General features: G+C 51.5%; 1 protein-coding gene across 1 annotated transcript in view; it reads right to left on the bottom strand.

The window, feature by feature from the left end:
* The window catches only part of SIGLEC1 (sialic acid binding Ig like lectin 1), a 37,981-nt gene extending 26,304 nt beyond the window's left edge, over positions 1-11,677 (bottom strand). The window contains exons 1-6 of the mRNA XM_065405615.1: positions 11,629-11,677; positions 9,714-10,073; positions 8,999-9,295; positions 6,932-7,195; positions 5,206-5,460; positions 3,370-3,669 (exon numbers count right to left, since the gene is read on the bottom strand). Coding sequence (XP_065261687.1) covers positions 3,370-3,669; positions 5,206-5,460; positions 6,932-7,195; positions 8,999-9,295; positions 9,714-10,073; positions 11,629-11,677 — 1,525 coding nt within the window. The remainder of the gene's footprint in view (positions 1-3,369; positions 3,670-5,205; positions 5,461-6,931; positions 7,196-8,998; positions 9,296-9,713; positions 10,074-11,628) is intronic.
* Positions 11,678-18,593: the final 6,916 nt, after the last annotated feature.

An 18,593-nucleotide genomic window follows, 5' to 3' on the forward strand; every position in this document is an offset into this window, starting at 1 on the left:
GGTCTGTGATTGGGAGTAACAGGCCCCCGGGTGATTTCTGGAGGGGTGTCAGGCGTAACTGGTTATCCAGCCCAGCTGGGGAGGAGACGGGTGCTCATAAAGGAAGGAGCACAGGGCAGAAGAAGGGAGGAGACCCAGGTGAGAGATAGCTGAGAGCTTCCTTGGGCTAAAGGATGAGAGAAGCCTGGGAGCCAAAATCAGAGGGCCCAGAGCCAGGAGGAAACCTGGAGGCCCAGGGGCAGTGAAGCTGGGGCCAGAGGCACATTGTCCCTAGAGGAAGTTGGGTGTTTCCTCTCTCTGGGAAGGGCCAGGGGAAGCTGTTCTAGACTTGATTTTAACAAATAGGGAGGAACTCGTTGAGAATTTGAAAGTAGAAGGCAGCTTGGGTGAAAGTGATCATGAAATCATAGAGTTTGCAATTCTAAGGAAGGGTCGAAGGGAGAACAGCAAAATAGAGACAATGGATTTCAGGAAGGTGGATTTTGGTAAGCTCAGAGAGCTGATAGGTAAGGTCCCATGGGAATCAAGACTGAGGGGAAAAACAACTGAGGAGAGTTGGCAGTTTTTCAAAGGGACACTATTAAGGGCCCAAAAGCAAGCTATTCCGCTGGTTAGGAAAGATAGAAAATGTGGCAAAAGACCACCTTGGCTTAACCACGAGATCTTGCATGATCTAAAAAATAAAAAGGAGTCATACAAAAAATGGAAACTAGGACAGATTACAAAGGATGAATATAGGCAAACAACACAGGAATGCAGGGGCAAGATTAGAAAGGCAAAGGCACAAAATGAGCTCAAACTAGCTACGGGAATAAAGGGGAACAAGAAGACTTTTTATCAATACATTAGAAGCAAGAGGAAGACCAAAGACAGGGTAGGCCCACTGCTTAGTGAAGAGGGAGAAACAGTAACAGGAAACTTGGAAATGGCAGAGATGCTTAATGACTTCTTTGTTTCGGTCTTCACCGAGAAGTCTGAAGGAATGCCTAATATAGTGAATGCTAATGGGAAGGGGGTAGGTTTAGCAGATAAAATAAAAAAAGAACAAGTTAAAAATCACTTAGAAAAGTTAAATGCCTGCAAGTCACCAGGGCCTGATGAAATGCATCCTAGAATACTCAAGGAGCTAATAGAGGAGGTATCTGAGCCTCTAGCTATTATCTTTGGAAAATCATGGGAGACGGGAGAGATTTCTGAAGACTGGAAAAGGGCAAATATAGTGCCCATCTATAAAAAGGGAAATAAAAACAACCCAGGAAACTACAGACCAGTTAGTTTAACTTCTGTGCCAGGGAAGATAATGGAGCAAGTAATTAAGGAAATCATCTGCAAACACTTGGAAGGTGGTAAGGTGATAGGGAACAGCCAGCATGGATTTGTAAAGAACAAATCATGTCAAACCAATCTGATAGCTTTCTTAGATAGGATAACGAGTCTTGTGGATAAGGGAGAAGCTGTGGATGTGGTATACCTAGACTTTAGTAAGGCATTTGATACGGTCTCGCATGATATTCTTATCGACAAACTAGGCAAATACAATTTAGATGGGGCTACTATAAGGTGGGTGCATAACTGGCTGGATAACCGTACTCAGAGAGTTGTTATTAATGGTTCCCAATCCTGCTGGAAAGGCATAACGAGTGGGGTTCCGCAGGGGTCTGTTTTGGGACCGGCTCTGTTCAATATCTTCATTAACGACTTAGATATTGGCATAGAAAGTACGCTTATTAAGTTTGCGGATGATACCAAACTGGGAGGGATTGCAACTGCATTGGAGGACAGGGTCGTAATTCAAAATGATCTGGACAAATTGGAGAAATGGTCTGAGTTAAACAGGATGAAGTTTAACAAAGACAAATGCAAAGTGCTCCACTTAGGAAGAAAAAATCAGTTTCACACATACAGAATGGGAAGAGACTGTCTAGGAAGGAGTACGGCAGAAAGGGATCTAGGGGTTATAGTGGACCACAAGCTAAATATGAGTCAACAGTGTGATGCTGTTGCAAATAAAGCAAACATGATTCTGGGATGTATTAACAGGTGTGTTGTGAGCAAGACACGAGAAGTCATTCTTCCGCTCTACTCTGCTCTGGTTAGGCCTCAGCTGGAGTATTGTGTCCAGTTCTGGGCACCGCATTTCAAGAAAGATGTGGAGAAATTGGAAAGGGTCCAGAGAAGAGCAACAAGAATGATTAAAGGTCTTGAGAACATGACCTATGAAGGACGGCTGAAAGAATTGGGTTTGTTTAGTTTGGAAAAGAGAAGACTGAGAGGGGACATGATAGCAGTTTTCAGGTATCTAAAAGGGTGTCATAAGGAGGAGGGAGAAAACTTGTTCACCTTAGCCTCTAAGGATAGAACAAGAAGCAATGGGCTTAAACTGCAGCAAGGGAGGTCTAGGTTGGACATTAGGAAAAAGTTCTTAACTGTCAGGGTGGTTAAACACTGGAATAAATTGCCTAGGAAGGTTGTGGAATCTCCATCTCTGGAGATATTTAAGAGTAGGTTAGATAAATGTCTATCAGGGATGGTCTAGACAGTATTTGGTCCTGCCGTGCGGGCAGGGGACTGGACTCGATGACCTCTCGAGGTCCCTTCCAGTCCTAGAATCTATGAATCTATGAATCTAAGGCAGACTGAAGAAAGCCGCAGGAACAGAAGTAATCCCTGTGGCGGGGAGAGGCAGTCCTGAGGGGTCGGCGTTCCAGCAGAGAAAGAAGGCTCTAGGAGGACCGAGGGAGATGCCTGGGGACCAGCAGAGAGGCTGTGCTAAGTGCAGGCTGCAGGGAAGGAGAGTAGACCAGGGTTCCCCTCCCAGCCCTGAGGAGGGGGCCTACATGCTTCAGGTCAGGACTGTTGAGCCCAGGATGGGGCTGAAGACGGAGCCTCAAGGACAAACTGAGTAATAGCACCTGAGGGGGCCGAGGAATCTCTCGTCTTGGGACGATTTGGAACGTTTCGTTGCACGTTCGTTACCCCAGCTGGGGAGAGACGTAAAGCGAGCTGGACGGAGTCATGAGACGAGGCAGACCACCGCTGTTGGCCGGGGGGTGGATAGGTGAGGAGAGCCTGCTAGGCCGCATCCGGACACGAGGGTGCCCCAGCAGTCAGCCGACCTTTCTGTAAGGCCTTAATCTAAGGATGGTGCAGGTATGGCACAATGGACAATCGTGAAATGCTCCTCAAATGGAGAGGCGAAAGAGACCCCATTGCCCAGGGTTTCCACTGTGAAGATGGCAGAAGAATGTTACTATTATTAAACATGATGCTCGGAGAAGGCGTCATGCCCAAAAATCCGTCCGGGGGCCTGGGAGTCCCGATTGGTGGCAGCCCCTTACCCCGCGTGATAATCACAAACCGTTTACTCACTTTGGGCATGGAACAGCTTAGCAGCAGTCGCGTTCCCGTACGCGTTGCTCGCCGTGCACCGGTATCGGCCGTCGTCCTCCGGCAGCACGTTCAGGATCTCCAGTTTCAAGGAGTTGCGGGAAACTGTGATGCTGAGCCGCTGGCTGGGGGCTGCATGGGAGCTGGTGGTGGCGACGAGGGCCTCGTTGCGGTAAAGGGCCAGTGCAGACAGGGGGTGGCTATCCACGGTGCAGTGAATGAGAGCCAGCTTTCCTTCCTGCGTCTCCTGGAACAAGGTGATTGTAAGGGCCCTAGGGGGATCTGTGCGGTGGAAGGAGACAACGACAGAGCATTGGCGCTGTGATGAGCCAGGAATCGAAGAACCCAGGGGAGAGTTGGGGGCGGGGGGATAACAACTGGTTTTATGATTAGAGCAAGAGGTTAAGAGGTGACGGCCAGATTAAAATCACCTAGCTACACCTGGAATAGGTATCCAGCTTGGAGGGAGAGGTTAAAAGGGGAGACCCCAGCTCAGGTCAGGACTGGCTGGGAGGGAGAGCAGACTCTGTGAAGCAGAGGGCTGGCTGGGCCCAGCCACTGACTAGACATGCTGCCTGCAGAGTAACTCTGGGACCATTGGTTTGGATTTGCTAGCACTGATGCAGCTGTTGTTGCTGAGTAAAACAGCTGCAGGCAGGGCCGGTGCAAGGATATTTTGCGCCCTAGGCAAAACTTCCACCTTGCGCTCCTCCCCTCCCCCCGGAGCATCGCTTATTATAAACTTTCAAAAATGAATACAGTCGTGTTAAAAAATAATTTTGGGCACCGCTTTTTGGTGCCCCCAAATCTTGGCGCCCTAGGTGGCCGCCTAGTTCACCTAGTGGTTACACCGGCCCTGGCTGCAGGTAATCTCTGTCTGTTGCACCTGACCGGGGAGACAGCTGTGGTTGCTGTGAGCTCAAGAGCAACCCGGTCACGTTTACCCAAGTACCAGCACCCCATTATCAAACCTCCCATGATCTCATCCTGGCAGATATTTGTGGGGCAGTTGATATTTCCTGGAGCAGGGATGGTTTCCCCAGTTTTTAATGACAAACATTTCAAGGCAAAACTCCCTAAATATTTATTTTCCCCAAACCTGCAAAACTGTGATTCCCCTTCCCCCCCGCTGCTGTATTACTCAGAGGCTGTCAAACTGGGGGAGGGGCTGCTCTGCCATGTCCCTGAAAATCTCCTGGGTGCACCTCTCTGTCTCCCTTCGCTCCCCCAGTTCAGCCCCTCTGGTCTCTGAAGGCCAGGAGCTGTTTGCACTGAATGCACACGTATGCAACCTGCCCACAACCATACAGGCTGTATTCAGTGCAATAAACTGGATATCCTCCCTCGCCCCCACTCTGCTGCTGGACTTCTGCTGGCGTTTTTTTTACTCTTGCAGGATTTTGTGGTTTGCTTTTGGGGGGGGGGGGGTTTAAGCTTAGAGAATGGTTGTTAGGTGTATCTGCCTCTCGCACCCCCTCTCTAAACTCCCTTGCAAAACTCCCCTGTTCACTAGTTCCTCTGGTCACTTAGGAGCTGGCTTTTTAAACCCCTCTTCTCCCTGAGCATCCCTGCTTCCCCCCCCCCCCCCCGGGCTCAGCACACAACCCCCCAAACTACACTGGAATCTTCAAGCAACAAACAAACTACCAGTCAAACTCACCCCAAGGATCACATCGTCTCTCCTTCACCCCGGAGACCTCCCGGGCAAAACTCTTCTGTTTGCTAGCTCCTCCCATCTATTAATCATTTATTAACCCTTTAAAAACCTCAGGTCCAGGTGCCCTGCAGTCGTAGGTGTGAGTTTTGTGATACACTTACAGAACACGCTCAGACTGATGGCCTGGGACATCTGACTCCCTTTGTCGTTCTGCACCTTGCACGAATAATAGCCGGTGTCGCTGCTGGTGACTTCGTGAAACACCAGGGAGCGGGCCGTGCCTTCCTTGATCCAGACGTTGTTCTTGTACCAGGTGTAGCTGAGATCCTGGTTCTCCTCGCCGGGAACGGCGCACGTCAAAGTGACCATCTCGCCTGCCTGTATCTCTGCAGAAGGGCTCACCAAGACCACGGCAGCTGAAGGAGATGACAGCAGATTTGAGTTCTAGAGATTAAGACTAGACGGGACCACCAGATCATCCAGGCTGACCTTCTGTATAGCAGAGGGCACTAAGCACCACCCAGCCACCCCCTAGCAAGCCCATCCGCCAGAATTAGACCAAGGGGATACTCGATTACTTTGTGCCACGGGCAGAGATCGGGGAGAAGGAGATGCACCAAGGCTCCAGACCCCTGCAATGCCAGGAAACTGAGTATGTGAGATACACTCACATGATCCTAGCAAATACCCTGTGCCCAGGACGGGGTGAAGCCAGATTTTAAGGGCTACTGATCCTCCAGCTTCAAGACATGAATGGGCAGGGCCGGCTCCAGCATTTCTGCTGTCCCAAGCAAAAAAAAAGCCGTGATTGGCGGCGGCAATTGGGGGGGGGGCGGGGAAAGCGGCGATCGGCGGCAGCAGTTCAGTGGCAGGTCCTTCGTTCCTAGAGGGAGTGAGGGACCTGCCGCCCCCGAATTGCCGCAGGTGCTGCCCCTCTCCCTCTCCCTTGGCCGCCCCAAGCACCTGCTTGTTAAGCTGGTGCCTGGAGCCGGCCCTGTGAATGGGACACCCTCTGGGTTGAAGAAGGACCCCCCCACACACACATCTCTCCAGGATGCAAGAGTGAAGGGAGAGGAAGGCTGGGTTTGTGATTAAAGCACTGCGCTAGGACTTGGGAAATTTTGGATTCAATTTCTACCACCCTGGCAGACTTGCTGTGTTTGGGCAAGTCATTTAGTCACTCTGTGCCTCGGTTTCCCCATCTGTAAAACAGAGCTAGCGATGCTTCCTTATCCCAAAGGGTAGATTCAGTAGTGCTTGCGAGGCACTCGGACATGAGGGTGATCAATTGAGCTGAGTAGGAAACCATTTTCCCATCTTATAAAATAAATCGGAGACCTTGAAAAATGTTCCTGTCCAGAAGTGGGACGAAAAGTCAAAATATCACATTTTTGTGAATGAGAAAAAGAATTGGTTTGGGTCAATGGCATGTTTCAGTTTGATTTTGACCTTTAACTATTTTTTTTAGTCAAAATTTACTAACATTTCTAAACAAAAAGTCATTTTGACTTGAAAAGTGGAAACATTCCAGTGCAAAAAATGTCAAAACTGGCCAGCTTGACCATTTCAAAAAAGTTTTCTGATCATTTTTTGAGTCGTGAGCGTCCTTGAAACCGACCCTGCTGGGTTTTGATGAATCAGCATTTTAAAAAAACCCATTCCTTGAAAAATTCCCAGCCCGCTCTAATGAAAAATACTGAGGCAGACAGTCAGTTGCATTCGGGTGGAGGGAACGTTATTGTTTTGCTGAAGCATCCACCTGTGGCCATCCTGGCCTAGATGGAGCACTGGTTTTAGTTCTCTTTGCTGCACAGGGTCCCTGTGAAGCCATGGTGCTACAGTGGTATTAGCTGGTGATTCATCTGCGGCCCCGTCCTCCATACTTACAAAAAACATAGAGAACAACTGCTTCCGCCACCCCGGTCCCGACGGAATTTTCCGCTTCACAGTGGTACGGGCCATAATCTTCACGAGCAACGCTCTGGAGAGTCAGAATCTGTTGGCTCCCCAAGGCGGTCCCGCCCTTGTACCACTTGTACGCGGTGACCTCGGGGAAGGTGCTGTTCACGCTGCACGTGAGAGAGACGCTGTCGCCCACCCGGATGTTCTTGGTGGAGGGGGTGATTACCACTTTTGTGCCTTTCGGGGAATCTGCAGGGGAGTCGGAGGAAGAAAGGACACGCAGTGAACGGAGGTGGCAGCCAGTGGGCACCACCACAGCCAGGAATCGCTGGCTGAGACTGAAGCCAGCGGTCCTGACTTAGGGAAGTCGGGTTAGCTCAGAGGCGTTCGTCACTCTGTCACTGTCTCCAGTCTGGTCCATGCTGCTCATGACCCTCTGAGAGCTCTTCTATCTGTGGTCTCTTGGAAATGATGTTGGCACAACAAGTCCTGCATCCTGGCAGGGGGTTAGACTCGATGCCCTTGCAGTCCCTTCTCACCCTATGGTTCTAGGAGTCTCTATAGCTGACAAATCCCCACAGGGCAAAAGACCCCCCCACCTCAACTAGCCCCCTTGCCAGTGTCAGAGACCAAAGCCTGAGTGAGCAAAAGGACCTGAACCAGCTTCTCATCCTTAGAGATGGTTCCCTGCAGGTCAGGAAGCCAGATCCAGGACTTAGGGCTGCTTCCTAACCACGTTCCCTGGGCGGTATAGCCTGGAGCTCTTCTGCTTTTGGGAAAGGAGGCAGCTGCACGGGTAGAAGCTGGAAAGGTCTTGGCCCACATGGTCAAGCTAATGACAGAGGCAGGAGGTGGCTGCTGGCATTAGCCTATGAGCAGAAGAACAGGGCATCATGGGTAGAGTTCTCAGGCTGAAAAGTGTGTGCAGGCTCCATGCGCTCCATGGAGCACTGGAGTTCTTTGACATACGGGGCAAGGGGGTCTGGCTACCAGCTATCTCAGCACCACAGTCCCCATTGGGGCTGGGAGGAGAGTCCTGTTTGCCAGGCGGACGGTGGGTGGGGAGGAAGGGCTGGGCACAGCGCACAGGGCGCGTTCTGAGAGGAAAGTGGGGAGCTGTAATGAGTTGGTGGTGGGTAGAGAAGGAAGAAGTGATATTAGAAGGGCAGCTGGCAGTTGGCCTTAATGAGAAACATTTCTGGAGCTGACATTTGCACCCCCAAGTGGTAAGAGGGAGTCGGAGGGGAGGGTCTGTACAGCAGAGATAAGTCGGTCCAGGAGACCGGGAGGAACTAGGAAACTGTTGGCCAGATGCAGCTTTCAGGAGACATCTGGAGTAACTGCACCGACATCCAGGGATTGACACCAGCCCCTGGGACCTCCGGCCACTTTTACCAAACTGGTGGGTGCTGTCTTAGGCACCTTGTCTTAGGCCGCTGAGTCTGAGAATGTCGGCACAGCTGCTCCAGGGTGAAGGCCACAGATTGTTTCTAAGGGGCATCATGTTCTGCGTTTGTACAGCCCCTCTCTTCTCAGAGAGCTTTACAAATGATATTCACCGGGCTCCCCAGCCTGCCTTCCACTCCTGCGCTCTCCCAGCGATAGCATGCAGATGTCCAACTATGCAGGTAGTCAGACCTCTGCATCCTCTCACTTGCATCCACAATTAATTGCACCCAGCATCGAATCAACCAGAGGAGGTTTTTTCCCAAGTGTGGCTCTATAAGACACAAGACCCAATTCGCTCCCCACAGGAATGCAGCCGCCTCTGGGGTGGAACAGGGCAGCGGCTGAAGCAGCACCCAGCAATGCCACAGCACAGGATAGGGCTGCAAGGCGAGAAGAAGTCTTTGTTCAGTGGAAATCACAGAGGAGACTTTAGGGAAGCCAGACGTCCGTTGGAATCTGGCCATGAATTTCTGGCTGGGTGTCAGAGATCACATGGCAGAACTGGAAGCATTGTGGGCTGGAAAGACATGACTTGGGCAATGCAGAAACCGAGGCCGTAGCTGCTGGTCCTCACTCCAGTGTTTGAAAAGCAGCACTACTCACGTTTCACCCGCAGAACGATTTCCCCGGTTGCCTGCTTGGAGCCAACAGACACTTTGCAGAGCAGTTTTTTGGAGTGGTCCTGCCACGACAAGGAGGTAACGAGGATCTGCCGGCTGAGCACTCCAGCGGTGTCCAGTTGCACTGCCCCAGATACGGTCGAGAGCAGGGCATTGTAGCCGCTCCACTGCAGAGCGGTGCTCTCGTATGGGCAGGCGTACGGACTGGAGCAGGTGAAGTTCACTCTCACACCCTCCCTTACATCTTCCGGGGCAGCAATGGCTGGGCTGGTGGGGGCATCTAGGGATGGAAAGAACAGGTATATTCTGGGGAATCTGCGATGGGATAATAGCGATTCCAGTTTATTCCTCCATCACGGCGCGGTACCCTTGGACATTCATAGAATATTAGGGTTGGAAGGGACCTCAGGAGGTCATCTAGTCCAACCCCCTGCTCAAAGCAGGACCAATCCCCAGACAGATTTTTACCCCAGTTCCCTAAATGGCCCCCTCAAGGATTGAACTCCTAACCCTAGGTTTAGCAGGCCAGTGCTCAAACCACTGAGCTATCCCGGCAGCAGTGGGGATAGAACTCAGCTGCTCCACAAGCACTCAAGCTACAGGAGACTCGCCCATGGCTGGCAGCAGTACAGGGCCCATGACACACAGTGGAGTAGTTGTGATTTTACACGCTCTGGCTAGCTCGTCTCCATACTCACCGGTAACCATCACCGTCACCCCACGCAGGTCTGACCACCGGTCGCCCTGGTTGATCTCGAACCTGAAGTTGTACTTGCCGCTGTCCTCGCTCCTCACGCCCCTCAGCAGCAGGGTGCAGTTGTGCCCGGCTAGGTCGCCCAGCAGCTCGGTCCGGCCCTGGAACCTGCCGTCGACCTCGCTGGGAGTGGCCGAGTGGTAAATCACGGCGTGCTGGCTTTCGTAATCCTTGTACCAGATGGCCACAATGCCACCCGTGGGGGTCACTGTGCTGGGGTAGCTGAAGGTGCAGGGTATCTGGAGGCAGGAGTCCTGCACACTCTGCAGGCTTTGGGGGTAGGTGACGCCCCACGAGCCAAAGGCTGTGTTGGACAGAGGGGAACAGACAGAGGGAGCAAGGCACAAGCAGAAACCTCAGTCAGGACAGAGCTAATCTGCTGGCTCCATCAGCAACATGCTTCTCTCCTCTCTGCCAGCCAGCGGGACCTGGCTCCTGGGCAGAGATCTCTTCCCTTCTGGCCTTGCTACTGATCTGCCGTGTCTGGGGGTGGAGGCGGGGAGAGGGGGAAGGGGCTTGAGCATCTCACTTAGGCCCAGATTTTCAGAAGCGCCAACCAGTTGGGTTAATTGACTTTAATGGGAATTGCATCTGATCTCTGGGGTAACTCCATTCAAGTTGGTGGAGTCATCCCAGAGCTGAATTTGTCCTATTGCGAGCAGCTGGTGCATGTCACCGCTGTAAATTGGGCTCTCAAGCTGGGCATCCAAAATCAGGGGCCATGCTGGAAATTTGGGCTGCTGTCTTAGTGCCTCCGTTTACCTGCGTGTAAAATGGGGATAATGATGCACTGCCTGTGTTCTGTGTCTGAGGCATAACCGAAATACAAATTAATGCCACCTGCCTCCAAGGGATTGGTTAATTGGTTTTTGTACCGTGCCTTAGGACCAGTAAACGCTCAGTGTCTGATCCTACTCCCACTCTTACTGGTGTAAAACAGGAGCGTGCACTGCCCTGGGAGAATATACAGGGGTCGGTTAGAGATTGCTCCTGAACCTAGGAGAGAGAATCCTACAGGCTCTGGGTAAGAACATAAGAACGACCAGACTGGGTCAGACCAATGGTCCATCTAGCCCAGTATCCTGTCTTCCGACAGTGGCCAATGCCAGATATTCAGAGGGAATGAAGAGAACAGGGAATCATCAAGTGATCCATCCCCTGTTGCCCATTCCCAGGTTCTGGCAAACAGAGGCTAGTGACACCCGGAGCATTGGGGTTGCATCCCTGCCCATCTTGGCTAATAGCCATTGATGGACCTATCCTCCATGAACTTATCTGATTCTTTTCTGACCCCTGCTTCACAACATCCCCTGGCAACGAGGTCCACAGGTTGACTGTGCGTTGTGTGAAGAAATACTTCCTTTTGTTTGTTTTAAACCTGCTGCCTATTAATTTCATTGGGTGACCCCTAGTTCTTGTGTTATGAGAAGGAGTAAATAACACTTCCTTATTCACTTTCTCTACACCAGTCATGATTTTATAGACCTCTATCATATCCCCCCTTAGTCATCTCTTTTCCAAGCTGAACAGTCCCAGTCTTTTGAATCTCTCCTCATACGGAAGCTGTTCCATCCCCCTAATCATTTTTGTTGCCCTTCTCTGAACCTTTTCCAATTCTAATATAGCTTTTTTTTTTTTTTTTGAGATAGGACGACCAGAACTGCACGCAGTATTCAAGGTGTGGGCATACCATGGATTTATATAGTGGCATTGTGATATTTTCTGTCTTATTCTCTATCCCTTTCCTAATGGTACAAACCCTTTGCCATGCTGGAGGCAACGGAGGGAGTGCTGCATGCAGGCAGCAGCTAACAGAACACGATTGATCATTATTATTAGGGTTAAACATGGCACCGTACCTCGCTGGGCATGACTGGCCAGGAAGATAAGCTGAAATAAGAAGGACATGACAGCTCCCACTGGATAACGTTATGGGAGATCCTGGTGGAAGAGAAAAGAGGATCATGCAATAGGCTCTTGCAGGATGGTTAGTCTTTATAAGAAGTGTTTGGAAAAGGAAGCTGTGCTGGCGAAAGGAGCTGAGTCTAAGGCCCTGCAGTCTACAGGCCTCTGTTTAACCAAAGATTTGAGGCAGGATGAGTAGCAGTAGAGCAGGCTTCCTCCATATTGACCTGCCAACGTGCTGCAACCCAAACCAGGGTGGAAGAGGAGTGCGGTCTTCATGGCCCAGCGAGGCCTTGGCTCCTCTGCTCGGACTGGTGGTCATCTACCCGCTAGGCATCGGGCTGGGACCCCGCTCATCTCACCGAGATTATGCTGAGCGTCCATCAGATGAAAACCGCTTTTGATTGCTATGGGATAAATGTCGCTCTCAACTGAACCAGCGTCACGGTGGAATAACCCCCCGGTTATTGGTGTTACTTGCTGACTCCTTTGGTGTTACTCCGGATTCACACTGGTGCAGCTATCGGAATCTGCACCCGATTCAGTACAATGACGTGGTTGCTGCTGCAAAAGCATGTACCTGGCATCCCAGGGATGGAGGCATGGGACCTTGGGATGAGCATAGCCCAGCTCCATAGCATTGTTAAACCAGACACCTCTACAGAGGTTGGAGACCCCATCTATCAGTTACCTGCTGGTTGGAGATGATCCACTCTTGATTGGATAACCCACTAGTTCTGGGCGGCTAATGAGAGACCTTAGACAAAACCACCATTCTGCTTGGCTTGTTTGGAAGCTCTGATGTCTCTGGGTTGAGGACTCCAGCTGTGGGACCGTGTCCTGCCCCCACAGACTCAGACACTGGGAATATTTAGATCTTTTTATTTTTTTGGAAGGGGAGGGGATAAGAAGGCTGCTGGCAGCTCCCCCCAGTCCCAAAAAAGTCAGACATCCCTTCAAATTCTTCACAATGTTGTAACCTACAGCTGATTGTGGGGAAAGGAAGAAAGCCCATAGCTGAGATTAAAAACTCCCAGATTAACAGGAAAATTTGCAAGACTGGGCCCCAAATATCTTCTGCAAAACGTGTGGGCACTGGGCATGCCTGTGTACAAGTGTAAATGCATTCCTGGCTCTTCCAGGTGTCATCTCTCTGCATCCTCTGCCTGGGAGCAAGGGCACTTGGGTTCAGCCAGGTGAGCCCAGCTCAGACCTACACAATGGCTTGATGGGGCAATGCAGAGAGTTTGTCATGTGACGTTTGGTAGCAGAGGGTCATGGGATGTCCCCGAGCTGGGCGCAAGCCCCACCGTTCACATCGGGCCCCCTGTTTGGAGGCGTTCAGATCCAGAGTGTTGGTGCAGATTGCAATGACAGATGGGATCCAAGATCTGGATCCAAATTTCCCTGCAGCTCAGCTCCAGGATTTTGTTTTGGCCATGCGTAGAGATCAGATCCAGGCTGATTAAATGAGCATCCACCCCCACATTGCCCTGAAGTGCAGGGGAGTGGCCATGGGCCCTTTGTGGAGATAAGGGATTTGGTCACCTGACATAACCCCTCTGTGAGTGCAGAGAAGCCTGAGAGTTTGAAGGACGCTGAGTTTAGACAGACGATAGTGCCGGTGTATTCCATCGCAGAGAGACTTGAATAGCAGCCTCCTTGTGGATGAGAAGAGACCCAGCCCTCGGTGTCAATCCAGTGTCAATCTAGAGTAGCCCCGTTGGAGTCAGTGGAGTCATTCCACCATGACACTGGCGAAGCCAGAGCAAAATTTTCCCCACAGTGGCCAGTTTTGATCTGATGGACGTTCAGCATAAGCTCGGTGAAACCATAGCGTGGGCAGAAGGTGAGGGGCTCATCTACTGCCCTCTCCTGTTGCACATACTGTGGGGATGGGATCCCCAGCTGTAAGCCCTTCTAGGCAGGAACCATGCCATGGGGAAATGTCTGTGGTAGGAGCCCTGTGTTTAAAAGGCAGCAGCTGGGTGGCTGTATATCAGTGACTCTCGGACAGAGGCTCTTTAATGTTTCTCCTGCAGCTGTTTGCAGCAGGTGATATTAAAACACTGTGTGATTTAATTAGTAACCAATCTAACTTGTTAACCAACCAGGATGCTTTATTAGCCAATGAAGTTATTAACTTGCACTACGTTATTAATTTCAGAGTAGTAGCCGTGTTAGTCTGTATCAGCAAAAAGAACGAGGCGTCCTTGTGGCACCTTAGAGACTAACACATTGATTTGGGCATGTTATTAATGTATTTGCTGTGAGAATAACACACTAAATCTTTCCCCGTCATATTGTTTAAATATGAATAGCACTCTAGTAAACAAATCAGCGAATTCACACTACGGCTAGGTCTACACTGCAGCAGGGGTCCGACCTAAGATACGCAACTTCAGCTACGTGAATACCGTAGCTGAAGTTGCGTATTTTAGGTCGGCTTACCTGGCGGTGAGGACGCGGGAAAGTCGACAGCTGCCGCGCTGCCGCCGACTCCGCTGCCGCCTCTTGCCGAGGTGGATTTCCGGAGTCGACGGCAGAGCGATCAGGGATCGATTTTACCGCGTCTTCACTAGACGCGGTAAGTCGATCCCCGATAGACCGATTGCTACCCGCCGGATCGGCGGGTAGTGAAGACAAAGCCTACCGTTCGGGCAACATTGATCACTAATTTGGCTCCGGAACCACTGAGGTCGGAGTATCACTGGTGTATGTAGTTAGTCTGTCAAAAGAGCACCACCTAGTGCATGCAAGAAGAATAGCACCTGTTGTTTTACTCCTAAGTTTGTAGGTCCAACCATAGAAATGTAGGGGTGGAAGGGGCCTAGAGAGCACAGTTGCCAACTTTCACGCGGTAAATAAGCACCCGACTTTCACAATACGCCAAAAATCAAGCTGATCTCATTTCAAAACAAGCCAATCCCTAAGGACCCCAACACTCTGTGACTAGATCCCCCCTGGCCTGCAGTCTGGGACTATGGTGGGCCCACTGTGCACCCCTGACTCTCTCCCTCCCTTGCCCCTGCTTGCCGGGAGCCGATCAAAGGGGGGAAAAAAGATGCTACAAGCCCAACAGGCTACAAGCTAAAAACAAGCACCTCACAAGCCAATTAAGCCAAAAACAAGCCCAATTTCTGCGTTTTTTCACAGGTTTGGCATGTCTGCTAGAGAGGTCTAGTCCAGCCCCTTGTGCTGAGGCAGGACCCAGATGTTGTTAGGGAGAAGGATGTTCTAGCAGTTAGGTGAGCTAGTCTGACATGGGACACCTAGGTTCAAGTCCCTGCTTTGCCTCCCGTTTCCTGTGTTGTGGGGATAGATACAGAAAGGCGGTGAGATGTTCAGATGCTACGGTAATGGAAGCAGTATCAGTCCTGTAGCTAGATTAGTCTACACGGCAAATGGCCTCCTGTGGGCACCTTTTAGCAGCTACCATCGAATACCCTCCACTCTGGGACCCCAGCAAAGACAGACCCCGAGATCTTCAGTGAAGGCTTTTATCTGTTGTGCAGGCTAACCGCTTGCAGGGGACAAGAACGCACACTTCCGCCCAGTGCTTGAAAAATGCAGCTGGTCAAAAATGTTACCAATTTTCACACTTCCTGGAAAATTTTCATGATTTTAATTTTTTTTTTTTTTTTTTTTTTGCAGGCCAGAAATTTCCAAAAATGTGAAATTTTGATGAACACTTTTTTGCAACAAATTTCACAACTGTTTTGCAACAATGTCTGCATTTCCCAGCTATCTCTAGTGTGCGAACTTGCAGTGCTTGGGTTAGGAGGAGCCCATTCCCATTATCACCTTGTTCTCCTGGGGCTCCCATCTAGAAAATGGTCCACTCTCTCCTGATCTATAGCAAGCCTCAATGGAAGATCCCCTCCAGCACATGGCGTCCCACTGGGAACAGCACGCTGAGGTCCTAGGGCTGTACATGTTTGCCCCAACTTGGCTCCAAAGATATCCGGCAAATTACAGAACTAAAACAGGTTGGTGGTGTGCCAGAGAGCCTAAAATAACTGCTAAACTCTGGACACTGCAAGCCTGCAGGGCTGAGAAGGAAGTGAACATCCCCGTGTCTCTCTGCAATGTCCCATCTGTTTCCTGGAGTCACTTTTCCACACACGCTTCCCCACTAAGTTTCGTTTCTCCTGCGCTCCTGCCCTGGTTTCACAGTTTCGTTGTCGCTGGTTCGCTCTGGTGAAGTGATGGATCCTGAATCAGGTTTCTAAGACACACCCCAGGCCTGTATATAATGAGAGGAGCCGTTTCTGACATTCAGATCTGGATGTGGGTTTGAACATCCCCAAGGTTCCGGGGTGTTTCGACCCGGGGTTCTGGTTCTGACCCATCTCTAGTGTTGCTGGCTGTTGTGGTCCAGGGGATAGGGCATTAGTCTGAGATGCAGGAGACCTGGGCACTACTCCTAGTTCTGCCAATAACGTTCTGTGACACCCTGGGCAATTCCCTTGACCTCTGCTTCCTGCCGTCTCTTTAGTTTTATACCTAGCGCTTCTATAGTGCTTTTCATCCAAAGCTCTAAAGGCGCTTTACAAAGGAGGGCAGTGCCAATATTCCCATTTTACAGATGGGGAAACTGAGGCACAGACTTGCCTGAGGTCACCCAGCAGACCAGCAACAGAACCCTGGTCTCCTGAGTTCCAAGCCAGCGCTCTGTCCACTAGACTGCACAGCCTTAGATTATGAGCTCTTTGGGGGCAGGGAGTGTCTCTCAGTTTGTGTCTGGGCAGCGCCCAGCACAATGGGCCCTGACCTGGGCTAGGGTCTCTTGGTGCTGCTGTGATATAATAGAGATTGGCCCAATGCAAACCCACAGGTCCGAACCCTATTCGTTACTGCTGAGACCCATCTCACTGCAACTAAAACCTTCCCTGAGACTGGGGCTCTCCTGCCCTAAGGAAATGCTGCTGTTCAGGTCTCGACCCATTCAGGACCTGTCCTGTTCTCTCCAACCCCCATGCAACTCAGCCGCTCCTCAGTCTCTCTGGTTTTTCTCCTCGACAGACCAGACACGGGACAGATGACTGGAGTCGGTGATTGCCCGGGAATCCCAGGCTATGAACATCAGCGGAGCCACCAGCAATGTTGTTCAGCCAGAGCCAGTTCATGAGAGACCCATGAGGAGTCCCCAGCTGCTGCAGGGAGCTGTTGATTTGATAGGTGGAGCTCGTCTCTGGCTGAGCTCAGGGCGCTGCTAGCCGTTGCTATGCTGCTGGAGGTGCAGTGGTTGGGGGGGATGTGAAACCTCGGTTTCCCTGATCTCAGGGGCCATTACAGGTCACAGGGCCTGTTCACCAGCAAAGCCCTGGTGATCTGACCACGTTCTAGTGTGGGATCATTGCTACAGGGCTGGGCACAGAGTAAGAAGGAGCGCTGGTTGGAAACGTTCTGTCAAAAGTGGGTTTTGATGGAAAATTGGGATTTTCAACTAAACAGACTGTGGGTGGGGGGTGGAGAGTGTGTGGGAGGGGGAGGGGGAAGAGGACGAGGGGGGGGGTCTGCTTTCCAGGGAAAACTAAAAAACTGGACTCTTGAAAAACATCCATTTGGAAATGCTGTCGCAGTGCAGCCTGGGGGTTGTAGCTCAGGTGCCTCGCTTCCCCATTCACCTCTATGGGATGGGTTCCCCAGCTGGACTACGTCTGCCATGATGCATCACTATGGCCCTGGAGCCCCCGGGGAGGTGAATACTACTGACCCGCTCCCAGGCAGCCCATTCCTTCGGGAGCAGGGGAAGGAGAGAGGGGGCGCTGCTGGTTCTCAGCCCCACACCTGAGCCAGTCGTGGGTAGAGTGACCAGATGTCCCGATTTTATAGGGACAGTCCCAATTTTGGGGTCTTTTTCTTATATAGGCTCCTATTACCCCCCCACCCCCTGTCCTGATTTTTCACACTTGCTGTCTGGTCACCCTAGTCATGGGTTGAGCAGCCAGTCTCCAAGCTGCTCTGTGGTTTAGGAGGCAATGACTAGCCAGTGGACTCCTGGGTCACACTGAGGACCTGACCCAAAGCGCAGTGAAGTCATTGGAACGACCCCCCTGCCCCAATGCCCTCAATGGGCTCCAGACTAGACCCTGAGCTGGGACCCTCTGGGAACAGCTCCCCTGTCCCCGAACAAGTAATGGGCTCCCCAGGGGAGAACAGCAGAGAGGTGCAAACCATATCTACAGTAGCCCAAAGACTGGCTTCGTAAAGATGGCAGATACTCAGGCCATTTGAAAATTGTCCAGTGCCCATCCCTGCAGCAGGGAGTCCCACAGGTTAGTCAGACCTTGCATATGGAAGTTGGATGACAGATGCCCTCTTGGCTGACGCACCTGGCGTTGAACCCGGAACCTCTAGCGCTAAAAAGCATGAGCTAAAGGCTAAGATGGTGCAGTCATTCATCGCCTCTAGCTATTGGCACGGGGGGCACCTGTAACACACACTTCCCAGTGGATTACAGCAAATCAGTTTCATTGCCTTTTAAATTCACCAAGCTCCCTCTTGTCCAATCCTCTGCCGTGGTCTCACAGTCCAGCTGGCCAAGCAGTGCCCTCGGCAATGCAACAAAGAGACAACCTGACTTTATTGGAAGAGGGCAGAAGGATGAGCCTGATTTTCATCAGGATCAGTAGCGTAGCTAGGGGGGTTCAGGGGAAGCAGCCGCTTCCCCTCAGTAAATTTTTCAAAAGCGGCGCCTGCCGGGCCGCCGCTGGGGTCCTGCAGGCAAGTGGGGGGGCAGCATGGCCGGACTCCGGAGGAGCCATTGGGGGGGGGGGCGGCGGCCATGGCCAGAGGAGCAAAGGGGCCGGCTCCTCGGCCATCGCACCCCACGCGGCCCCAACATCGCCGCCGCCTCCTGCGGCAGCTCAGGGCTCGGCGGCCGAGCGCTCCGCAGTTGGCGGGCAGCTTCCCT

Source organism: Emys orbicularis, chromosome 5 (genome assembly GCF_028017835.1).
Source record: "Emys orbicularis isolate rEmyOrb1 chromosome 5, rEmyOrb1.hap1, whole genome shotgun sequence".
Lineage (NCBI taxonomy): Eukaryota > Metazoa > Chordata > Testudines > Emydidae > Emys > Emys orbicularis.